This window comes from Hyla sarda, chromosome 4 (assembly GCF_029499605.1).
Source record: "Hyla sarda isolate aHylSar1 chromosome 4, aHylSar1.hap1, whole genome shotgun sequence".
Lineage (NCBI taxonomy): Eukaryota > Metazoa > Chordata > Amphibia > Anura > Hylidae > Hyla > Hyla sarda.
The window spans coordinates 49,505,026-49,527,874 of record NC_079192.1 but is presented as its reverse complement, the minus strand read 5'-3'; the positions used below and the strand labels follow the sequence as shown (position 1 = coordinate 49,527,874).

General features: G+C 43.5%; 1 protein-coding gene across 4 annotated transcripts in view; it reads left to right on the top strand.

The window, feature by feature from the left end:
* The window catches only part of LOC130367885 (A-kinase anchor protein 8-like), a 34,541-nt gene extending 11,872 nt beyond the window's left edge, over positions 1–22,669 (top strand). For all 4 annotated transcript variants that reach the window (XM_056570845.1, XM_056570844.1, XM_056570846.1 and 1 more), the window contains exons 5-8: positions 3,536–3,573; positions 4,372–4,408; positions 10,876–10,948; positions 22,532–22,669. In XM_056570845.1, coding sequence (XP_056426820.1) covers positions 3,536–3,573; positions 4,372–4,408; positions 10,876–10,948; positions 22,532–22,643 — 260 coding nt within the window. In that variant the 3' untranslated portion in view covers positions 22,644–22,669. The remainder of the gene's footprint in view (positions 1–3,535; positions 3,574–4,371; positions 4,409–10,875; positions 10,949–22,531) is intronic.
* Positions 22,670–22,849: the final 180 nt, after the last annotated feature.

The following is a 22,849-nucleotide window of genomic DNA, read 5'->3' as shown; positions in this document are numbered from 1 at the left end:
TCAATTCATAGCCCTCCCCTTTTGGTCTAGCCACGGCTCCCCGGGTCTTTACAAGATCCTTGCGCCAGTGATGGGCCTGTTACAGTCGAGGGGAATCTCGGTGATACCCTACCTGGACCACCTTCTTATCAAGGCTCCAACCAGAGCCCAGACTCTGGAGAATCTGGACGTCACTCTCCACACTCTGGATCGCTTCGGGTGGATGGTCAACCGGGGCAAGTCAGTCCTCCATCCTACCCAGTCTCTAACCTTCTTGGGACTTCGATTCGTCACGGCCTCTGCCCGAATTTGCCTCCCGCCGGAAAAACGTCTGGCGCTTCTGTCGGGGGTCCGCTCCCTTCGGACCCAGGTCTCAGTCCCCATCCGCACTTGTATGCAAGTCCTGGGTCGAATGGTGGCAACTATGGTGGCCGTACCCTTTGCCCAGTTTCATTACCGCCCACTTCAACTGGCAATTCTCTCTCTATGGAACAGGTCTCCTCTATCCCTCGATTGTCAGATTGTTCTCCCTCGCAGGGTCTGTCAGTCTCTGCTCTGGTGGCTCCGCTCCCCCCTTCTTCTCCAAGGGCGGTCATTTCTTCCCCTTCACTGGCAGGTAGTTACAACGGTTGCCAGCCTGTCGGGCTGGGGCGGCGTGTTCAGGGATTGGACTGTTCAGGGACTCTGTTCTCCCTGGGAGACCCTTCTTCCGATAAACAAGCATATTGGAATTACGGGCGTTTCTTCTTTGTCTTCTTCATTGGGAGTCCCGTATTGACCGCATCCAGTCGGACAACGCCACGGCCGTGGCGTACATAAATCGACAAGGCGGCACTCGCAGCCATGGCCAATGTGACCAAGATTCTCACCTGGGCGGAAAGCAAGGTTCCGGCCATTTCGGCGATTCACATTCCGGGAGTGCTCAACTGGGAAGCGGACTTCCTCAGTCGGTCCTCACGCGACCCCGGCGAGTGTTCTCTACATCCAGAGGTCTTCACGCAACTCTGCGACCTCTGGGGTATTCCGGACGTGGACTTCTTCGCGTCCCGGCAAAATCGGAATATCCTTCCTTTTGTGTCCAAGTCCCGGGACCCTCAGGCTCTGGCCGTGGACGCCCTAGTGATTCCTTGGGTGGGGTTTGCCCTACCCTATCTGTTCCCTCCTCTTCCGCTCCTTCCCAGGGTGCTGAGGAAGCTAAAAACAGAGGACGTCCCCCGCCATTCTGGTAGCTCCACATTGGCCCTGAAGGTCGTGGTACGCCGACTAAGTCAGGCTCCTGGACGACGCTCCACTGCGCCTTCCACTCCGTCCGGACCTGCTCTCTCACGGTCCTCCTTGCCACCCCAATTTACAGTCGCTGCATTTGATGGCGTGGCAGTTGAGACGGCGGTTTTGAGGGCCCGCTGGTTCTCTTCCCAAGTCATTCACACCATGCTCAGGGCTTGTAAGCCCTCCTCCGCAAGAATTTACCACCGTACATGGCTGTCTTATTTTCGTTGGTGTGAAGCTCAGGACTTATCCCCGGTAACCTTCTCGGTTCCCTGTCTTCTCTCCTTTTTCCAGTCGGGGTTGGAACTGGCGTTGTCTCTCAGTTCACTTAAAGGTCAGGTTTCGGCCCTTGCTATTCTCTTCCAGCGGCCCCTGGCTTCTAATTCTCATGTCCGGACCTTCCTTCAAGGAGTGGCGCATGCTGTTCCTCCTTATCGGTCACCCTCTCCCCCTTGGGACTTGAATTTGGTTCTGAGTGCCCTCCAGGGTGAACCCTTTGAGCCCCTTAGAGAGGTGTCTCTCCTCCTTCTTTCTTGGAAAGTGGCGTTTCTTGTTGCTATCACTTCCATCCGGAGGGTGTCTGAACTGGCAGCGCTCTCCTGCTGTTCTCCGTTTCTGATGATAAACCAGGACAAGGTTGTTTTTTCCGGCCATACCCTTCCTTTTTGCCTAAGGTGGTTTCGGCCTTTCATCTCAATGAGGACATCGTCCTCCCGTCTTTTTGTCCTGCTCCTTCTCATCCTAAGGAGCGCTTACTACACAAGCTGGATGTAGTTCTGGCTGTTCGGTCTTATCTCTCCATCACTTCTTCGTTTCGTCAGTGTGATTCCTTTTTCGTCCTTATGGAAGGTCGTCGTAAGGGACAACCTGCTTCCAAGGCCACCATTTCTCGGTGGATTCGGTAGCCATTTCGAAAGCCTATCGCTGTAAGGGTAAGATTCCTCCTTTCAGGATTGTGGCTCATTCTACCCGTTCTGTTGGGGCATCCTGGGCTCTCCAGAATAGGGCCTCGGCCTCGCAGATTTGCAAGGCGGCTACCTGGTCGTCTTTGCACACCTTCTCGAGGTTCTACAGAGTTCATACCTTCGCATCGGCTGATGCTAGTCTGGGTCGTAAAGTGTTGCAGGCGGCAGTGGGACAGCTTTGGTATGTCCCACGGTCTGTGTCCCCCAATGGAGCTGATAGAGAAAAGGAGATTTTTGTTTACTTACCGTAAAATCTCTTTCTCGGAGGATCCATTGGGGGACACAGCTCCCGCCCTTTTTGGGGTTTCCTTTTGGTTCTCTGTCCGAGGGTGTGTTCGGTTAAGTTTTTTTCTTCTGGTTCTCGGACAGTTTGGGTTTTTTCTTGACCTGTTGGTCTCCTCCTATTGCTCTGGAACTTAAACTGATTAGCTCAGGGCCTGAAGGCGGGTATATCCTGCTGGGAGGAGCCGACTTTTATTACCATAATGTCACACCTCTTAGAGACAGCAGCATACACCCACGGTCTGTCCCCCCCAATGGATCCTCCGAGAAAGAGATTTTACGGTAAGTAAACAAAAATCTCCTTTTTTTTTTTTGATCCCACTGGAACTTCCTGGCACCAGGTGATTCTAAAAAAAAATAGTTTTCCACTGGAATACCTCTTTAATACAGCATCACTGATGGTATAGGGCAGAGAAGGGGTCAACATCCCAGATTGGTGTAATATCAGTATGCATTGCAGGTAAGAGGTGGGTCTAACCCCTTAATGTGTAGCTCCAGTGTTTTTATTGACTTTTATGAAAAAATTAATATGCACAATTTTTAATCAAAGGCTCCATAGCACCCAACGGTGTAGAATCACATTACGCTGCGTCTCGCACTAGAGACGGGTGCTATGAAATCGGAGCAGGAGGCTCCATCTACAAATGCAGAGTTATATAGGGTGGGGCACAGGGAGAATGGGTTCTTGGTAAACTATTCAAAATGAAAGTTTAAAAAAATAAAAATAATTTGTGCACGGTGCTGCACTATATTCCTTTTTCGTAAAACATTAGTGCAGTGTTTTCCAGTGTTTCTCCAGCTGTTCCAAAACTACAACTCCCAGCATGCCTGGACAGCCTTTAGCATATACCATTATGGAGACAGTCTCCAGGCTCCATTATGGCAGACACAACCTGTTGACAGGATTGGTGCTGTTTTTGCAAAAAGAGAAGCAGGTCTTTCTAATCCTGGACAACCCCTTAAAAACTTGCCAAAAACTTGAAAACATATTCATGATGTAAGATGGTCATAGGGTTTAAAAGCTCTGTTATTTCTTCCAGGTGGCAATTCTGAGGAACCGGACCAGAGTACAATGAATGTAAGTTCTTTAGGTCAATGGTCAGGGCTACAGCTGATGCCTTTAAGGGTCTATTCACACTGCAGAATTTCCGCTTGTGGAATTCCACTTGCGGAATTCCGCCTCCAAATTAAAGGCTTCTATGGGATTCCGCACTCCCATTCACACTTCTGTATTTCCGCTTGAGGAATTCCGCAAGCAGAAATTCAAAAGTGTGAATGTGAGTGCGGAATTCCATAGAATTCTATAGGCTTTAATTTGAGGCGAAATTCCGCAAGTGAAATTCTGCCGTGTGATTAGACACTTAAAACTGTGGTTGAGTGGGATGTGGATGTTCAGCCACAGCACGAAAAAAAGATCACATGCAAAATCAACGCACGTCCCCCAAAAGATTTTTTTTTTTTCTATTAAATTACAATTTTTTTTTTAAATTTAATTTTTTATATTTTTTTGTTTTGTTTTTTTTATCTTCCATATTGAGCTGAAATACTTGTGATAATGGAACCACATTTGGTATATTGCAGCTGTTTAGGAAATACAAGTATTGTTCTAGTCAAGTGTTTTTTCCAACCAGGGTGCCTCCAGCTGTTGCAAAACTACAACTTCCAGCATGCCCGGACTGCCTTCGGCTGTCCGGGCATGCTGGAAGTTGTAGTTTTGCAACAGCTGGAGGCACCCCGGTTGGGAAACACTGTTCTAGTCGTTTCATGTAAACTTGCACTCCCCCCATAGATGGTGCTCTCCATGGTTTTAGTGTTCAGATGTGGATGTTGTTTATACAGCTCCAGCTATTGTATTTGTCTTCATTTTGTTTTTCAGGATGGAGAACAAGAAGCTGGGACACAGGAGAAAGCAGGTAAAAAGAACATAAAGTGATCCTCTGGGTCACTGTAGCATTAAAAAAACAAAGGCATTCAGGAATATAATGTTGCCACATTTTCTAGATGATCAGATTGTGTTTGAAAAGTATGATTCCGTTCTACACGGCAAGCAGAGATCTTGTAAACCATGAGGAATAATTATAAAAAGCATATGGGAAATGTGTGTAATTTTTCATTATTCAAAGAATAGGAATTATTTGTAAAACTAGAATACTTTTAGGGTATGTTCATATGGCACAGATATGTTTCGGATTCACGTGCAGAAAATCTGCAATATGTAATCATAGCACTGTAGCGGACGGGGATTGTTGCAAAAATTTCTGCAACACATCTGCTGCATGTGAACACACCTAAATGTGCATTTGTTACAGATTTTGATATGTATTCAAGCAAAATCTGTAACTGTAGCTTTCAGATACATAGTTTTATTTTTCTCTACAACATTAATCCCTTAATAAGATCGGACCTAAATGTACGTCATTGTGCGGTGGGATTTAACGCACCATGACGTACATTTACGTTATGTACATGACTGCGAGCACCGGATCGGTGCTCGCATCATGCACGGATGGTCCCGACTGCTATCTGCAGCCAGGGACCCGCCGGTAACGGCGGACATCAGCGACCACGCTGATGTCCACCATTAACCCCTCAGATGCCGTGATCAATACAGATCATGGCATCTGCAGCAGTCCGGCACTTAAAATGGATGATCAAAAATAAATTAATAAACATATTTGGTATTGCCTCGTGCGTAAATATCCGAACTATCAAAATATAATGTTAACTGTTCCTTATGGTGAACGGTGTAAATGTTAAAAAAAAAAAAAAAAAAAAAATTGCTTCTTTTTTTTGTTAAATTTTATTGTGAAATTTTTTTTATGAAAAGTGATTAAAAGTAAAATATAGGCAAAAGTGGTCCAGATAAATACAACCGATCACTGCTCAAAAAATAAGCCCGGTCAAGGTTGTCAAAATAGGGCAATTTCAAACATACTAATTTTGTTAAAATAGTTAGAATTTTTTTTTAAGTTGTACAATTATAAAAAAGCATATAACATGGGTATCATTTAATCGTACTGACCCACAGAATAAAGAAAACTTATCATTTTACCGTTAAGTGTACAGCACGAAAATAAATCCTTTTAAAATGTGCTAAATTGCTGTTTTCTTTTTAATTTCCGTACATAATAGGTTTTTTTTTTTTTTGGTTGTGCCGTACATTTGATGGTAAAATGAGTGATGTCATTACAAAGTAAAATTGGTCACGCAAAAAATAAGCCCTCACATGGCTCTGTGGATTAAAATATAAAAGAGTTATGATTTTTAGAAGGCGAGGAGGATATAACGAAAATGCAAGAATAAAATTGACCTGGTCCTTAAGGACAAAATGGGCCTTAAAGGGGTACTCCGGTGGGAATATATATATATATATATATATAATATATATATATTATTATATATTATTATTATTATATATTATATTTATTATATATTATATATTATTATTATTATTATTATTATTATTATTATTATTATTATTATTATATATTATATATATATTATTATATATTATATATTATATATATATTATTATTATATATTATATATATATTATTATTATATATTATATATTATATATATATTATTATTATATATTATATATATATTATTATTATATATTATATATATATTATTATTATATATTATATATATATATTATTATTATATATTATATATATATATTATTATATATTATATATATATATTATTATATATTATATATATATATATATTATTATATATTATATATATATATATATTATTATATATTATATATATATATATATTATAATATATTATATATATATATATATATATTATAATATATTATATATATATATATATATATATTATAATATATTATATATATATATATATTATAATATATTATATATATATATTATAATATATTATATATATATATATATATATATATATATATATATATATATATATATATATATATATATATATATATAATATAATATTTAAATTATTTTTTTTTTTTTTTAATCAACTGGTGCCGGAAAGTTAAACAGATCTGTAAATTTCTTTTATTTAAAAATCTTAATCCTTCTAGTACTTATCAGCTGCTGTGTGCTCCACAGGAAGCATTTTCTTTTTGAATTTATTTTCTGCCTGACCACAGTGCTCTCTGCTGACACCTCTGGCCATGTCAGGAACTGTCCAGAACAGGAGAGGTGTGCTATGGGGATTTTTTCCTGCTCTGGACAGTTCCTGACATGAACAGAGGTGTCAGCAGAGAGTACTGTGATCAAACATAAAAGAAATTCAAAAAGAAAAGAACTTCCTGTACAGCATACAGCAGCTGGTAAGTACTGGAAGGACTAAGATGTTTATATAGAAGTAATTTACAAATCTGTTTTAACTTTTTGGCAGCAGTTGATTTAAAAAATAAAATAATAATATTGTTTTCCACTGGAGTACCCCATTTGGTTTGGCCTTTAGCGCATAAACACTGCAGACTTTCTTCTGAAAAAAAATCCACAACCTTTAATGTACCTGTAAAGATAACACCCAGCCTTTAAGCCAGCAATGAGAGACAAAGGTCTGCCAACTGTATGATGCCGAACAAGTTCCGGGCACAAGTCCTAATAAATTAGAATTGGGGTCATGTGCCATAGCAACCTGACTGCCCAGCATGGAACTGTGGAACATGCAGTTCTGAAGAATCCGCTAAAAATACTTTGGCGGTAGGACTGCGGGGCACTGACCATTGATGGCTATGCAGTACTCGCGGAATTCCGTGCAAAGAATGAACATGTTTTTTCTTTGCGCAGAACAATTTCAGCATCTGAATTGTCCGCTGCTGAAATTCTGTACTGTGAACGTACCCTAAGGCTAGGTTCAGAGTACGGAATTTCCGCCTGCAATTCCGCTTTGAAATTGCAGGCGGAAATTCCGCTTGCTAAAATGTATAGTGTAGTGAATGGGTTTTCCGTTCACAAATTCACACTTTGGAATTTGTGAAGCGGAATTCGTGAACAGAAAATACGCTTGGAAATTTCCGACTGAAGAATGGCGTTGCTCTTCAGGCGGAAATCCGCGCAGAACACATTGCAGTCTATTGGAGACTGCAATGTCCACGCGGTCCTAGCGCCGACTGATTCAGTCAGCGCTGGCTGCACTCGGAATCTCCGGGCGGAAATTTTCTGCCCGAAGATTCCGTAGTCTGAACCTAGCCTAAGAGTGTAGTGGCTGGTCTCGCCTAATGACTGACAGCCTTCCATTGTTGGGGCTATATACAAAAATGGCCCTGAGTAGGACCGCTCACTGGACTAAGCCTTATAAGCAAAGACAAATATTTCTGTATGGAGGATTAGGACAGTGGTACATACTGATCCGTTTTGTACTGCAAGTGAAATTGGATGCCACATACCAAGCCTAGGGCATCAGTCTACTAAAACCATCAGAAGGGTCTTCTAAGACATTATGGGAGATTTATCAAAACCTGTGTCGGAGGAAAAGTTACTGAGTTGCCCATAGCAACCAATCAGATCGCTTCTTTCATTTTTTTAAAAGGCCTCTGAGAAATGAAAGCAGCGATCTTTGGTTGCTATGGGCAACTCATAAATCTCCCCCTATGTGGGCAACGCTATGTAAAGGGACTATCACACCAGTCCTACTCCTGATATTACGGTGTGGGGAGGCATACTATATGGCAGTGGTCTTCAACCTGCGGACCTCCAGATGTTGCAAAACTGCAACTCCCAGCATGCCCGGACAGCCAACGGCTGTCCGGGCATGCTGGGAGTTGTAGTTTTGCAACATCTGGAGGTCTGCAGGTTGAAGACCACTGCTATATGGTAACCAGACCCCTCTAGTATACAAACAGACAATGCATTTCTGTACTTAATAAAGAAGATTCTGTGGTCATTGTCCTGGTGAGCAGTACTTCACTCAACAGCAAATATCTCCCTACATATGACTATTGAAGTGGATCATCTGGTATAGCTGAGTGAGCTGCAGCCACCTTTGAGCCCTCACTAGTGTTGTGCTTAGCCTGCACAGCCAGAGAAGGTGAGCAGTTTCCCACTTGATCACTTTATGCACACTATTGTGCACACTGGATATTTCTCTATGCTGTGCTGTAAGCCTATATCTTTAGTATTTCATTGCTTAAAGGGGTATTCCAGTAAAAAAAAAAAAAAAAAAAAAATTTTTAATTAACCCTTAAAGGAGTAGTCCAGTGGTGATTCAGTGGTGAGCAACTTATCCCCTATCCTAAGGATAGGGGATAAGTTGCAGATCGCGGGGGGTCCGACCGCTGGGGCCCCCTGCGATTTCCTGTACGGAGCCCCGACAGCCCGCGGGAAGGGGGCGTGTCGACCTCCGCACGAGGCGGCGGCCGACACGCCCCCTCAATACAACTCTATGGCAGAGCCGAAGCGCTGCCTTCGGCAATCTCCGGCTCTGCCATAGAGATGTATTGAGGGGGCGTGTCGGCCGCCGCCTCGTGCGGGGGTCGACACCCGCTATCTCGGCGGAGAGCCGGGGCCCCGTACAGAGAGATCGCGGGGGGCCCCAGTGGTCGGACCCCCCGCGATCTCAAACTTATCCCCTATCCTTAGGATAGGGGATAAGTTTTTCACCACTGGACTACCCCTTTAAGGACTCAGGGTTTTTCAGTTTTTGCACTTTCGTTTTTTTCCTCCTTACCTTTTAAAAATCATAACCCTTTCAATTTTCCACCTAAAAATCCATATTATGGCTTATTTTTGCGTCGCCAATTCTACTTTGCATTGACATTAGTCATTTTACCCAAAAATGCACGGCGAAACGGGGAAAAAAAATCATTGTGCGACAAAATCGAAGAAAAAACGCCATTTTGTAACTTTTGGGGGCTTCTGTTACACCTTATCATTATTCTGTAGGTCCATACGGTTAAAATGATACCCTACTTATATAGGTTTGATTTTGTCGCACTTCTGGCAAAAATCATAACTACATGCAGGAAAATGTATACGTTTAAAAATGTCATCTTCTGACCCCTATAACTTTTTTATTTTTCAACGTACAGGGCGGTATGAGGACTCATTTTTTGCGCCGTGATCTGAAGTTTTTATCGGTATGATATTTGTTTTGATCGGACTTTTTGATCACTTTTTATTCATTTTTTTTAATGGTATAAAAAGTGACCAAAAATTTTTTTGACTTTGGATTTTTTTTGCGCGTACACCATTGACCGTGCGGTTTAATTAATGATATATTTTTATAGTTCGGACATTTACGCACGCGGCGATACCACATATGTTTGTTTATTTTATTTTTTTTTTACACTGTTTTCTTTTTTTTTTATGGGAAAAGGGGGGTGATTCAAACTTTTATTAGAGAAGGGGTTAAATGACCTTTTATTAACACTTTTTTTTTTTTTTGCAGTGTTATAGGTCCCATAGGGACCTATAACACTGCACACACTGATCTCTCATGCTGATCACTGGGGTGTATTAACACTCCTGTGAGCAGTGTTATCGGCGCTTGACTGCTCCTGCCTGGATCTCAGGCACAGAGCAGTCCTTCGCCCATCGGACACCGAGGAGGCAGGTAAGGGCCCTCCCGGTGTCCTGTAAGCTGTTCGGGACGCCGCGATTTCACCGCGGCGGTCCCGAACAGCCCGACTGAGCAGCCGGGTCACTTTCACTTTAGAAGCGGCGGTCTGCTTTGACCGCCGCTTCTAAAGGGTTAATACCGCACATCGCCGCGATCGGCGATGTGTGGTATTAGCCGCGGGTCCCGGTTGTTGATGAGCGCCGGGACCGACGTGATATGATGCAGGATCGCTGCGCGATCCCGCTTCATATCGTGGGAGCCGGCGCAGGACGTAAATATACGTCCTGCGTCGTTAAGGGGTTAAAAAAAAAAATCTTAATCCTTCCAGTACTTATAAGCTGTGGAAGTCGAGTTGTTCATTTCTGTCTGACCACAGTGCTCTCTGCTGACACCTCTGTCCATGTCAGGAACTGTCCAGAGTAGGAGCAAATCCCCATAGCAAACCTCTCCTGCTCTGGATAGTTCTTGAGACACAGAGGTGTCAGCAGAGAGCACTGTTTTCGGACAGAAAAGAACAACTCAATAACTACTGGAAGGATTAAGATTTTTTTTCAATAGAAGTAATTTCCAAATCTGTTAAATTTGGAGCCAGTTGATATGTTAAAAAAAAAAAAACTTTATTTATTTTTTTTTTTTATTATTTTTTTTTTTTAACTAGATAACCCCTTTAAAATAAAAGAATCAGGGAAGTGTCAGAATTGGTTCTCACGGCTCAGTTTTCTGTTCCTGGGTTTTGAAGATGTCAGACTGTGTCTGAACCACCAGATCTCACCTTTTGACTTTTTTTTATTTATTTTTTTCCCCACAGAACAGACACAGTCATCTGACACAAAGCACCAAGACGGTCTGAATGAATTCATGGATGTCATTATGTCAAATAAGTATGTGGTTCAGAGTGTATTGGATAAAAAAATAAAATTAATAACATATACAGTACAGCATACTATGTAGGGATAACTAGATCTATTTTTAAAGAAGAGATTAGCATGGTGCTGGTGCAAAATATCCGCCTCAATTTTAGATGAAAAGAAGCTATATTTAATGTTTCACTAGTTAAGTGTAATAGCTCGATGGGTTTTATTTTAATTTTTTATTCTTTTTTAACCCCTTAACGCAGAATGACGGGTATACCCGTCGGCTGCTGAAGTGCATTCACGCAGAGCGACGGGTATACCCGTCATTCACATAATTGCAGCTGCTGCTGCATCCCGGGGGCTGAACTTTTCACCTCCGGTTGTCTCCGGCAGGTGAGAAGTTCAGCTTAACCCCCGTCACGCTGGATGCCGCATTTATACAGTGGATAACGCGATACCTTCGCGCATTCCGCTGTATAACGGCGGCATTCATTGTGCGCGCTCCCGCGGCGCTGATCGGGTTAATTCACTAAAGTCCCGTGGTGTCCGGCAGGAAACCACTCCCTCCCGGGACCCCATTTGATTTACCTGTTCAGCGATCGGGTGTGTAGGGGCGGCGGGGTGTGTGCGCGGCGATCCGGAGGTCTTGCAGCGGCGATGGTGGGGGTAAGTGCCCCCGCCATCGCCGCTGCCACACCTCCGCCCACATGTGTTAGTCCGGGGAGAGCGGAGCACAGAGGGAATAAGTCCTTGCTTACCCAGTGGCGGTGGCGGATCCTGCAGGCTGCGGCGGGATCTGACTGGCCGGTGAGTAATGCTCCAGATGTTGCAAAACTACAACTCCCGGCATGCCCAGACAGGCATTGGCTGTCTGGGAATGCTGGGAGTTGTAGTTTAGCAACATCTGGAGAACCACTGTTTGGAGACCACTGTGTAGTCGCCAAACTGTGATCCTTCAGATGTTGCAAAACTACAACTCCCAGCATGCTCAGACAGCCAATGCCTGTCTGGGCATGCCGGGAGTTGTAGTTTTGCAAGATCTGGAGGATCACAGTTCGGAGACCACTACCCAGTGGTCTCCAAACAGTGGTTCTCCAGATGTTGCAAAACTACAACTCCCAGCATGCCCGGCTGCAAACGGCTGTCTGGGCATGCTAGGAGTTGTAGATGTGTGCCTCCAGCTGTTGCAAAACTACATCTCCCAGCGTGCCCAGACAGCCAATTGCTGTCTAGGCATGCTGGGATTTGTAGTTTTGCAACATCTGGAGGGCCACAGTTTAGAGACTACTGCACACTGATCTCCAAATTGTGGCCCTCCAGATGTTGCAAAGCTGCAAATCCCAGCATGCCCAAACAGCTGTCTCGGCATGCTGGGAATTGTAATTGCGTACCTCCAGCTTTTGCATAACTACATCTCCCAGCATGCCCTTCGGCAATCAGTACATGCTGGGAGATGTAGTTTTGCAACAGCTGGAGGCACCCTGGTTGGAAAATACTGAATTAGGTAACAGAACCTAACTGAAGGTTTTCCAACCAGTGTGCCTCCAGCTGTTGCAAAAGTAGTTTTGAAACAGCTGGAGGTTTGCCCCCCCCCCCCATGTGAATGTACAGGGTACCACGGAAGTGGTATAGTGAGCTTAACACCCCACAGGTGTTTTACGAATTTACGTTAAAGTTTGATGGGAAAATGAAGAAAAAACTTTTTTTTCACAAAAATGCTGGTGTTACCCTAAATTTTTCATTTTCACAAGGGAAAATAGGAAAAAAAGCCCCCCCAAATTTGTAACCCCATTTCTTCTGAGTAAGAACATACCCCATATGTGGATGTAAAGTGCTCTGCGGGCGAACTACAATGCTCAGAAGAGAAGGAGCACCATAGGGATTTTGGAGAGAAAATTTGTCCGGAATTCAAGGCCACGTGTGTTTACAAAGCCCCCATAGTGGCAGAACAATGGACCCCCCCACATGTGATCCCATTTTGGAAACTACACCCCTCACGGAATGTAATATGGGGTGCAGTGAGCTTTTACGCCCCACAGGTGTCTGATTTTTGGAACAGTGGTCCGTGAAAAGCCAGTGGGGTGTAAATGCTCACTGCACCCCTTACTAAATTCTGTGGGGGGTGTAGTTTCCAAAATGGGCTCACATGTGGCGGGGTCCACTGTTCTGGCACCACGGGGGCTGTGTAATGCACAAGGCCCCCGACTTCTATTCCAACCAAATTCTCTCTCCATAAGCTCAATGGCGCTCCTTCTCTTCTGAGCATTGTAATGCGCCAGCAGAGCACTTTTAGTCCAAACATGGGGTATTTCCATACTCAGAAGAAATGGGGTTACAAATTTTGGGGGGCATTTTCTCCTATTATCCCTTGTAGAAATGTAAAATTTGGGGAAAAAACTGCATTTTAGTGAGAAAAATAAATAAATTCATGTACACGTCCAACTTTAACGAAAAGTCAAACACCTGTGGGGTTTGAAGGCTCATTGGCCCCCTTATGTTCCCTGAGGGGTTTAGTTTCCAAAATAGTATGCTATGTGGGTGTTTTCTTGCTGTTCTGGCACCATAGGGGCTTCCTAAATGTGACATGCCCCCCAAAAACCATTTCAGAAAAATTCACTCTCCAAAATCCTATTGTCGCTCCTTCCCTTCTGAGCCCTCTAGTGCAACCACAGAACACTTGACATACACATATGAGGTATTTCCTTACTCGAGAGAAATTGGGTTACAAATTTTAGGAAGATTTTTCTCCTTTTACCCCTTGTAAAAATTCAAAAACTGGGTCTACAAGAACATGCGAGTGGAAAAAAGGAAGATTTTGCATTTTCTCCTTCACTTTTCTGCTATTCCTGTGAAACACCTAAAGGGTTAACACACTTACTGTCATTTTGAATACTTTGATGGGTGCAGTTTTTATAATGGGGTCATTTGTCGGGTATTTCTAATATGAAGACCCCTCAAATAAACTTCAAAACTGAACTGGTCCCTTAAAAATTCCGATTTTGAAAATTTTGTGAAAAATTGGAAAATTGCTGCTATACTTTCAAGTCCTCTGATGTCTTCCAAAAGTAACAACATGTCAACTTAATGATGCAAACACAAAGTAGACATATTGTATATGTGAATCAATATATAATTTATTTGGGATTTCCATTTTCCTTATAAGCAGAGAATTTCAAAGTTAAAAAAATGCAAAATTTTCTAATTTTTCATGAAACTTTGGAATTTTTCACCAAGAAATTTTGCAAGTATCGACGAAATGTTACCACTAACATAAGGTAGAATATGTCACGAAAAAACTATCTCTGAATCAGAATGAAAGGTAAAAGCATCCCAGAGTTATTAATGCTTAAAGTGACAGTGGTCAAATTTGCAAAAAAGGCCTGCGTCCTTAAGGGATTAAATAATTACTCTGGGACAGGGAGTGTTTGTAGCAACATTCTGCCAAAATCTAATATCTACTTACCTTCCGCAGCTCCCCTGGTGTCCAGCTGCAGTCCTTGATGTATTTCTCTTTCTGGTTCCGTGGGGTCGGTACATCATGCTGCGGCTCAGGCAATGTCCAGCCTCGGCCAATGCTCGGCTGAATGACAATGTGATGTATTAAGCCCTGACACTGCTCTTTTTTTCTGGTGCCAGGGCTTAATACAGTGTTTCCCAACCAGGGTGCCTCCAGCTGTTGAAAAACTACAACTCCCACCATGCACTGACAGACCGTGCATGCTGGGATTTGTACATTTTGCAACAGCCTCCACACTGGTTGGATAACCTTGAGTTACCTTCTTTTACCTAACTCACAATTTTCCAACTAGTGTGCCTCCAGGTGTTGCAAACTTACAATTCCCAGCATGTGCTGATCACCAAAGGGCATGCTGGGAGAAACAGTTATGCAACAGCTGGAGGCGCTCAACTTCAACTCCCAGCATGCTGAGAAAGCCCTTTGTTGTTCGTGCATGCTGGGAGTTGTAGTTTTGCAAGATTTAGAGGGCTACGGTTTAGAAACCACCACAGTGATCTCCAAACTGTGACCCTTCAGATGTTGCAAAACTACAAATCCCAGCATGCCCAGACAGCAAACTTCTGTGTGGGCAAGTTGTAGTTGTGCAAGATCTAGAGGGCCACAGTTTAGAGACCAGTGCACAGTGATCTCCAAACTGTACGCCTCTAAATCTTGCAAAACTACAAATCCCAGCATGCACGAACAGCAATCGACTGTCAGGGCATGCTGGGAGTTGTAGTTTTGCAACATCTCGAGGGCTATAGCTTAGAGACCCCTGTAAACTGTGGCCCACCAGATGTTGCTAGAAAACAACTCGCCTGTCGGTTGAAGGACCTCCGGCGCTGGTTTCAGCACACTTACCCCCCCCACCCCCGCTCTGCCCAGACTACTGTGGGTGGGCAGACCGGGGGAACCAAACTTTAACCCCCGCCTCCGATCTACTATTGGTCTGTCGCTTCTGACAGACCAAATGCCGGGATAGGAGGGGTGGCACCCCTGCCACCTCACTCCTATACCTTCGGGTGTACAGGACACTCCATGGGTCTTTAAAGGGGTTGTGCGCTGCCCTGACTTTCGGAGCTCCGCTCACAGCATCCGGAAGTTCATTACTCTGAACGCTGTGTGCGGGCTTCCGTGTTTGCGGCCGCCGGGCGTGACGTCTCGCCCGGCCCCTCGTGACGGCTCGCCCGGCCCCTCGTGACGTCTCGCCCGGCCCCTCGTGACGTCTCGCCCGGCCCCTCGTGACGTCTCGCCCGGCCCCTCGTGACGTCTCGCCCGGCCCCTCAACGAAAGTCTATGGGACTTTGGTAGAGGGGGCGGGCGTGACGACAGGAGGGGGCGGGCGAGACGTCACGAGGGGTCGGGCGTGACGTCACGTCCGGCGGCCGCGAACACTGAAGCCCGCACACAGCGTTCGGAGTAATGAACTTCCGGACGCTGTGAGCGAAGCTCCGAAAGTCAGGCCAGCCAGTGCACAACCCTTTTTAAGTCCCAGGGAGTACCTGTATGCCCTTTGTCCTTAAGTACTCCACCCTTTACATCTTATCCCCTATCCAAAGGATAGGGTATAAGATGTCTGATCGCTGGGATCCACCACGATCTCTGGCGCGGCACCCCAGTCATCTGGTACACGGAGAAAACTTTGCTCCGTGCTGGATGACAGGTGAGGAGATGTGATGGCTATGTACTAAAGTTCACGCCCCCTATCTTAGACCTGAATTAAGGGGGAGTGGCATGATGTCACCAACATGGAAGCTCCAAGCTTCAGTGTTTAGAAGGCCGTGGTGCCGGCCCGGAGATTGTGTGGGTCCCAGCGGCTGGATTCCCCACCATAAAACATCTTATCCCCTTTTTCTTTTGGATATTGGTAAGTTGTTTAGGGGCTGAGTACCCCTTTAACCAGAATTGGGTCTGGTGAGTGGTTTCTAGTTATACTGCCATCTTGTGTTTTTAGTTTCGGTATAATTTAAATTTGAATTGCTTAAATCGGTATTTTTGCTTGATATTTAATTGTGTTTTCTCTGGCGCTCTTCATTGGGGGACACCGAACTGATGGGTATATGCTCTTGCCACTAGGAGGCGCTGACACTAGGAAAAAGTCTGCTCCTCCATGGCAGGATATACCCGCCCACCTGCAGTGAGGTAGTCAGTTTTAGCTAGTGTCAGCAGGAGGCAAAACACAGGTCTGGGGGCTCCCCAGACCTTGTGTTTTTTTTTTTTTCTCTTTATTTTCCTAGTTTTAGGCTAAAAGTTTAGTTTTTCTCTCCTTTTTTATTTTTTCTAGCGTGGGGCGACAGGAGCATGCTGCCAACTGATCCCCCACATGTGAGCTAGGGGCACTGTGCATTAATAGATGGGCCGTTAACCCCTCCTCACCAACAACCAGCATCTGGCGGTGTACCCTGGTTATGTCATGTTTTACACATTTTTAAAAAATTCGAACTTTTTTGAGCCCTGTAGCTTAATTTTTTTCCACATACCAGGCTGTATGAGGGCTAATTTTTTGCGCCATAATCTGTGTTTTGGATCAGTACCATTTTGGTATTGATCTGACTTTTTAATCACTTTAACTTTTTTTTTTTTTTTTTTTTTTATTATAAAAATTGCAATTCTGTGGTTTGGTATTTTTTTTTACATTTACCGTACGGGAAACATAATGTTATATTAGGTCGTACAATTACGCACAAAGCGATACCAAATATGTTTATTTTTATTATTTGCATGTTATATATATATATATATATATATATATATATATATATATATATATATATATATTCGGGTGATGTCCTTGTTCAGCCAGTCTTTTGGCTACTCTGTTCCCGCTGCCATCGGTCCCTGACCTCAGGGCTGCGAGCATAGCCAGTTTTTCCGTAACTCACTGCTGGGTGAGGGCACTGGGGTAAGGTCCCTACAGTTAGGCGGGTTGTTCCATTGCCGTGGGGCAGCATTTCCCTTTTGCTGCTTTGCCTGGCGCACTTGCCATTCCCCTTTCCACGGGGGGGGGGGAGGGGGGGGGAATCAGGGTGCTTGGCATGGGTCTTTTACTGGTGTTTTCTTCATAAAATTTGAACCCCATTTGTTTTTCCCTCCTCTTGAGGGACTATGCTGTTGGGTTTTCTCTGCCGCCAAACTGCCGTGTCGTTGTTACCCCTTTCCAGGTGGGATATCGGCTGGGCCCTTGTCTTTTAACGAGTGCATTCAACAGTTTCTTACTGTCTGGGCTTGTGGGCTTACCGGCCACCTTTGCAGCCTGGCTCTCTTCCACCTTTTTGGTTATCTACTGCTGCTCACGCAGCCTGGACTCTCCTCTGTTGGAGGAATTTGTGCAATCTCCATGGAAGGGTTAGTTCTTCTTTCCCTTTTTTTGTCTGTGTCAGTTTTACTGCACTGACATCCAAGTCTTCTGGAGCACTCCTTCCTGTGCCCAGACCCTGGGTGTCCCGGTTGCGTTCTCCTTTTTTTTTTTGAGTGCTCGGGTCCGCTAGGACCACTGGGTCTGAGTTGTTGGCTTAGACTCTGTCCGTGGATGCTGTGGTGTGCCTTCCTTTCAGGCAGCTCTTTCAGTCGCACCTTTGTGCTGGTTCCGATCCTGGACATGTGTTGTGCTTAGGCCCAGTTCCCTCAGCTAGCCCATCAGGCGGGCGGCTTTTTTCTCTACTGCACTCCTTCTCTTCTTCATATTTTTACATGAAAGGGGTCATCAGGAGTCTTTTTGCGGATGTCTGTTTTTCCTTACGCTTCAGGGGTTTTTCGTTTTCCAGGTGACCCTGACGTAATAATTTCCTTGTCTGGTTCCCCCCCCCCCCCCCCTCCCCCACAGAGGTCGGCCTTTTCCTTGGGGTCCTGGTTCTTCTTCCTGGATGGGAGTTCTTCCGGGAGCTCAATTTCTGGCTTTAGTTTGTCTCCGACCCGGGGGCTCGACCACGGGCCCGTGGACATGTGGGTTCAGTCTTGGGACTGATTCTTTCTCTCTGGTTGTATTTTTCCCACCCTAGGGGACTGCTTTTGGTACGTCCCATCAGTTCGGTGTCCCCCAATGAAGAGCGCCAGAGAAAAGGAGTGTTTTGTTTTTATTTTATTTTTTTTGTACTCACCGTAAAATCTTTCTCGTAGTTCTCATTGGGGGACACCGCACCCACCCATTTCTTCTTCTTTTTTCTTTCCGGTTCTTGAGTTGTCTCTCTGGGATTCCTTTCGGACATATTTCTTGTTGGCTTCTATTACTGCTTTGTGACAAAACTGATAACCTCACTGCAGGTGGGCGGTTATATCCTGCCAGGGAGGAGCCGACTTGTTTTCCTAGTGTCAGCGTCTCCTAGTGGCAAGAGCATATACCCATCAGTTCGGTGTCCCCCAATGAGAGCTACAAGAAAGAGAATTTACGGGGAGTACAAAAATCTAGTTGTTTATTTGTTTTATATTTTAATATGAGCATAATTCACGGTTTGTGTTTTCTTATGCAAAGATATAATCAATGTTCTATGTCTGTTAAAGGAGTACTCCAGTGGAATTTTTTTTTTTTTAAATCAACTGGTGCCAGAAAGTTAAACAGAATTGTAAATTACTTCTATTAAAAAAATCTTAATCTTTCCAGTACTTATCAGCTGCTGTATAATACAGAAGGAAGTTCATTTAGTTTGTCTGATCACAGTGCTCTCTGCTGACACCTCTGTTCATGTCAGGAACTGTCCAGAGCAGGAACAATTCCCCATAGCAAACCTCTCCTGCTCTGGACAGCTCCTGACATGAACAGAGGTGTCAGCAGAGAGCACTGTGGTCAGACAGAAAAGAAATTCAAAAAGAAAAAGAACTTCCTCTGTAGTATACAGCAGCGGATAAGTACTGGAAGGATTAAGATTTTTTAATTGAAGTGATTTACAAATCTGTTTTAACTTTCTGGCACCAGTTGATTTAAAAAAAATATATATATTTTCCACCGGAGTACCCCTTCATGACCCGGGGTTTTTCCGTTTTTGCACTTTAATTTTTTCCTCCTTACTTTTAAAGTGTACCTATCACCATCTAAACTTTCCCTAATCGCCCTCCCCATCTGTCCCTGACCCTTACTAACTCTATCCCTGCATTTATTTTGCTTTAACCCCTTAACGACGCAGGACGTATATTTACCTTCTTGCGCCGGCTCCCGCGATATGAAGCGGGATCGCGCTGCGATCCCGCATCATATCGTGTCGGTCCCGGCGCTCATCAACGGCCGGGACCCGCGGCTAATACCACACATCGCCGATCGCGGCGATGTGCGGTATTAACCCTTTAGAAGCGGCAGTCAAAGCTGACCGCCGCTTCTAAAGTGAAAGTGACCCGGCTGTTCGGGACCGCCGAGGTGAAATCGCGGTGTCCCCAACAGCTTGCAGGACACCGGGAGGGCCCTTACCTGCCTCCTCGGTGTCTGATTGGCGAATGACTGCTCCGTGCCTGAGATCCAGGCAGGAGCAGTCAAGCGCCGATAACACTGATCACAGGCGTGTTAATACACGCCTGTGATCTGTGTAAAAGATCAGTGTGTGCAGTGTTATAGGTCCCTATGGGACCTAGAACACTGCAAAAGAAAAGTAAAAAAAAGTGTTAATAAAGGTCATTTAACCCCTTCCCTAATAAAAGTTTGAATCACCCCCCTTTTCCCATAAAAAAAAAATAAGTGTAAAAAAATAAAATAAATAAACATATGTGGTATCGCCGCGTGCGTAAATGTCATTAATTAAACCGCACGGTCAATGGCGTACGCGGAAAAAAATTCCAAAGTCAAAAGCGCATTTTTGGTCACTTTTTATACCATTAAAAAATGAATAAAAAGTGATCAAAAAGTCCGATCAAAACAAAAATCATACCGATAAAAACTTCAGATCACGGCGCAAAAAATGAGTCCTCATACCGCCCTGTACGTGGAAAAATAAAAAAAAAGTTATAGGGGTCAGAAGATGACTTTTTTAAACGTATAAATTTTCCTGCATGTAGTTATGATTTTTTTCCAGAAGTGCGACAAAATCAAACCTATATAAGTAGGGTATCATTTTAACCGTATGGACCTACAGAATAATAAGGTGTAATTTTTACCAAAATATGCACTGCGTAGAAACGTAAGCCCCCAAAAGTTACAAAATGGCATTTTTTCTTCAATTTTTGTCGCACAATGATTTTTTTTCCCGTTTCGCCGTGCATTTTTGGGTAAAATGACTAATGTCACTGCAAAGTAGAATTGGTGACGCAAAAAATAAGCCATAATATGGATTTTTTAGGTGGAAAATTGAAATGGTTATGATTTTTAAAAGGTAAGGAGGAAAAAACGAAAGTGCAAAAACTGAAAAACCATGAGTCCTTAAGGGGTTATTTAAAAACCCCTAAAAATTCCTTTTTTCTATGCTCTCCAGTAACTCAATTCAACGCACAATGCCCAGGAGGTTGTCATAGCAACGGCAAGTCCATGGAGAGAGCAGATAAGCAGTGCATATGTAATTAGCCATGTGGATAGAGGGGAGAGGAACTGAGAAAAAGAGAAGAGGGAATGTATCCTCTCTGTTTGCTCCCTGCTTGTGTATGAGCTGAGTGCTCCCCCTCCTTCCTGTCTGACTGACAGGCTGGGAGCTGCATAGAGCAGATTTCGTGTCCGAAATGCTTGCTGACAGGATTGCTAGGGAGACCCCTAGTGGAGAAGTTTTTAAAGTAAAAAAAAAAAACATGAAAGGAGGAATTTTTTTTAAAATAAAAGCAATTAAACAGTTATTCAGTAGGGCTTTATCTTTAATATATGAAAAGTTTTTCATGAGAGGTACACTTTAAAAAACCATAACTCATACAATTTTGCACCTAAAAATCCTTATGATGGCTTATTTTTTGCGCCCCCAATTCTACTTTTAATGACATCAGTTATTTTACCCCAAAATTTACAGCGAAACGGAAAAAAAAAAAATCATTGTGCAACAAAATTGAAGAGAAAACACCATTTTGTAACTTTTGGGGGCTTCCGTTTCTACGCAGTACATTTCTCTTTATTCTGTAGGTCCATACTATTAAAATGATACCCTACTTATGTAGGTTTGATTTTTGTCGTACTTCTGGAAAAATCATAACTACATGCAAAAAAATGTATACGTTTAAATTTGTCATCTTCTGACAAACTTTTTTTTAATTTTTCAGCGTATGGGGCGGTATGAGGGCTAATTTTTTGCGCCGTGATCTGAAGTTTTTAGCAGTACCATTTTTGTATTGATCGGACTTTTTGAATGCTTTTTATACATTTTTTCATGATATAAAAAGTGACCAAAAATGCGCTATTTTGGACATTGGAATTTTTTTACGCATACGCCATTGACTGTGCGGTTTAATTAACAATATATTTTTATAATTCAGACATTTCCCCACGCGGCGATACCACATATGTTTATTTTTATTTACACAGTTTGTTTTTTTAAATGGGAAAAGGGGGGTGATTCATAATTTTATTAGGGAAGGGGTTAAATGATCTTTATTCACTTTTTTATTATATTTTTTTTTGCAGTGTTATAGCTCCCATAGGGGGCTATAACACTGCACACACTGATCTTTTACATTGATCAATGATTCTGCCGCTTGACTGCTCATGCCTGGATCTCAGGCACTGAGCAGTCATTCGGTGATCGGACAGCGCGGAGGAAGGTAGGGGACCCTCCTGCTGTTTGGAATGCTGCGATTTCACAGCGACGATCTCAAACAGCTCCCTGAGCTAACCGACATTAGTTTACTTTCACTTTAGACGCGAAGTTCAACTTTGAAGGGTTAATAGTGCACGGCACCGAGATCAGTACCACGCGTAATTAGCCACGGGTCCGGGCTGTTGCTAGGTGCCGGGCCTGACACACTATGATGCGTGGCCCCGCGTTTAGAATGGGAGCCGACCCATGACGTACATGTATGTCATGGGTCGGGAAAGGGTTAAAAACTTTTTATTTTTTTATTTTATTTTTTTTATGTTAAAATGTTTATAGTTTTTTTTCATAATTTTTTTTTTTTTTTTTACATATAAAGCCTGATGCTTTATACCTGGCAACTAGATATACATTATAGAACATAAAATAAAAAAATTATAAACCAAATAACATAAGTTGTCTGTCTTTTAGGATCCAGTTTTCCTGCGGCCTATGTAGGTTCCGCACATTCTACGAGGATGAGTGGAACAAATCACCTGAAGACCACCCATCACAGTCGGCATCTCCGCTATGTGGAAAATAAGCTTTCCAATAAGGAGGCAGACTTCCTAGAGGTATACTATAGGATCTGTGTCCTTATCACATCTAATTCCAGGCTATCGCACTGATAAAACAGTTATTTGCATTCAGCCTATTCATGGATGTTTATTAATGTCCGTGTCTTTGTAGACCTAAAGATTTTTATTGGTGCGACATCTAAATTTGTCCTACATTTCAGTCTACAGCAGA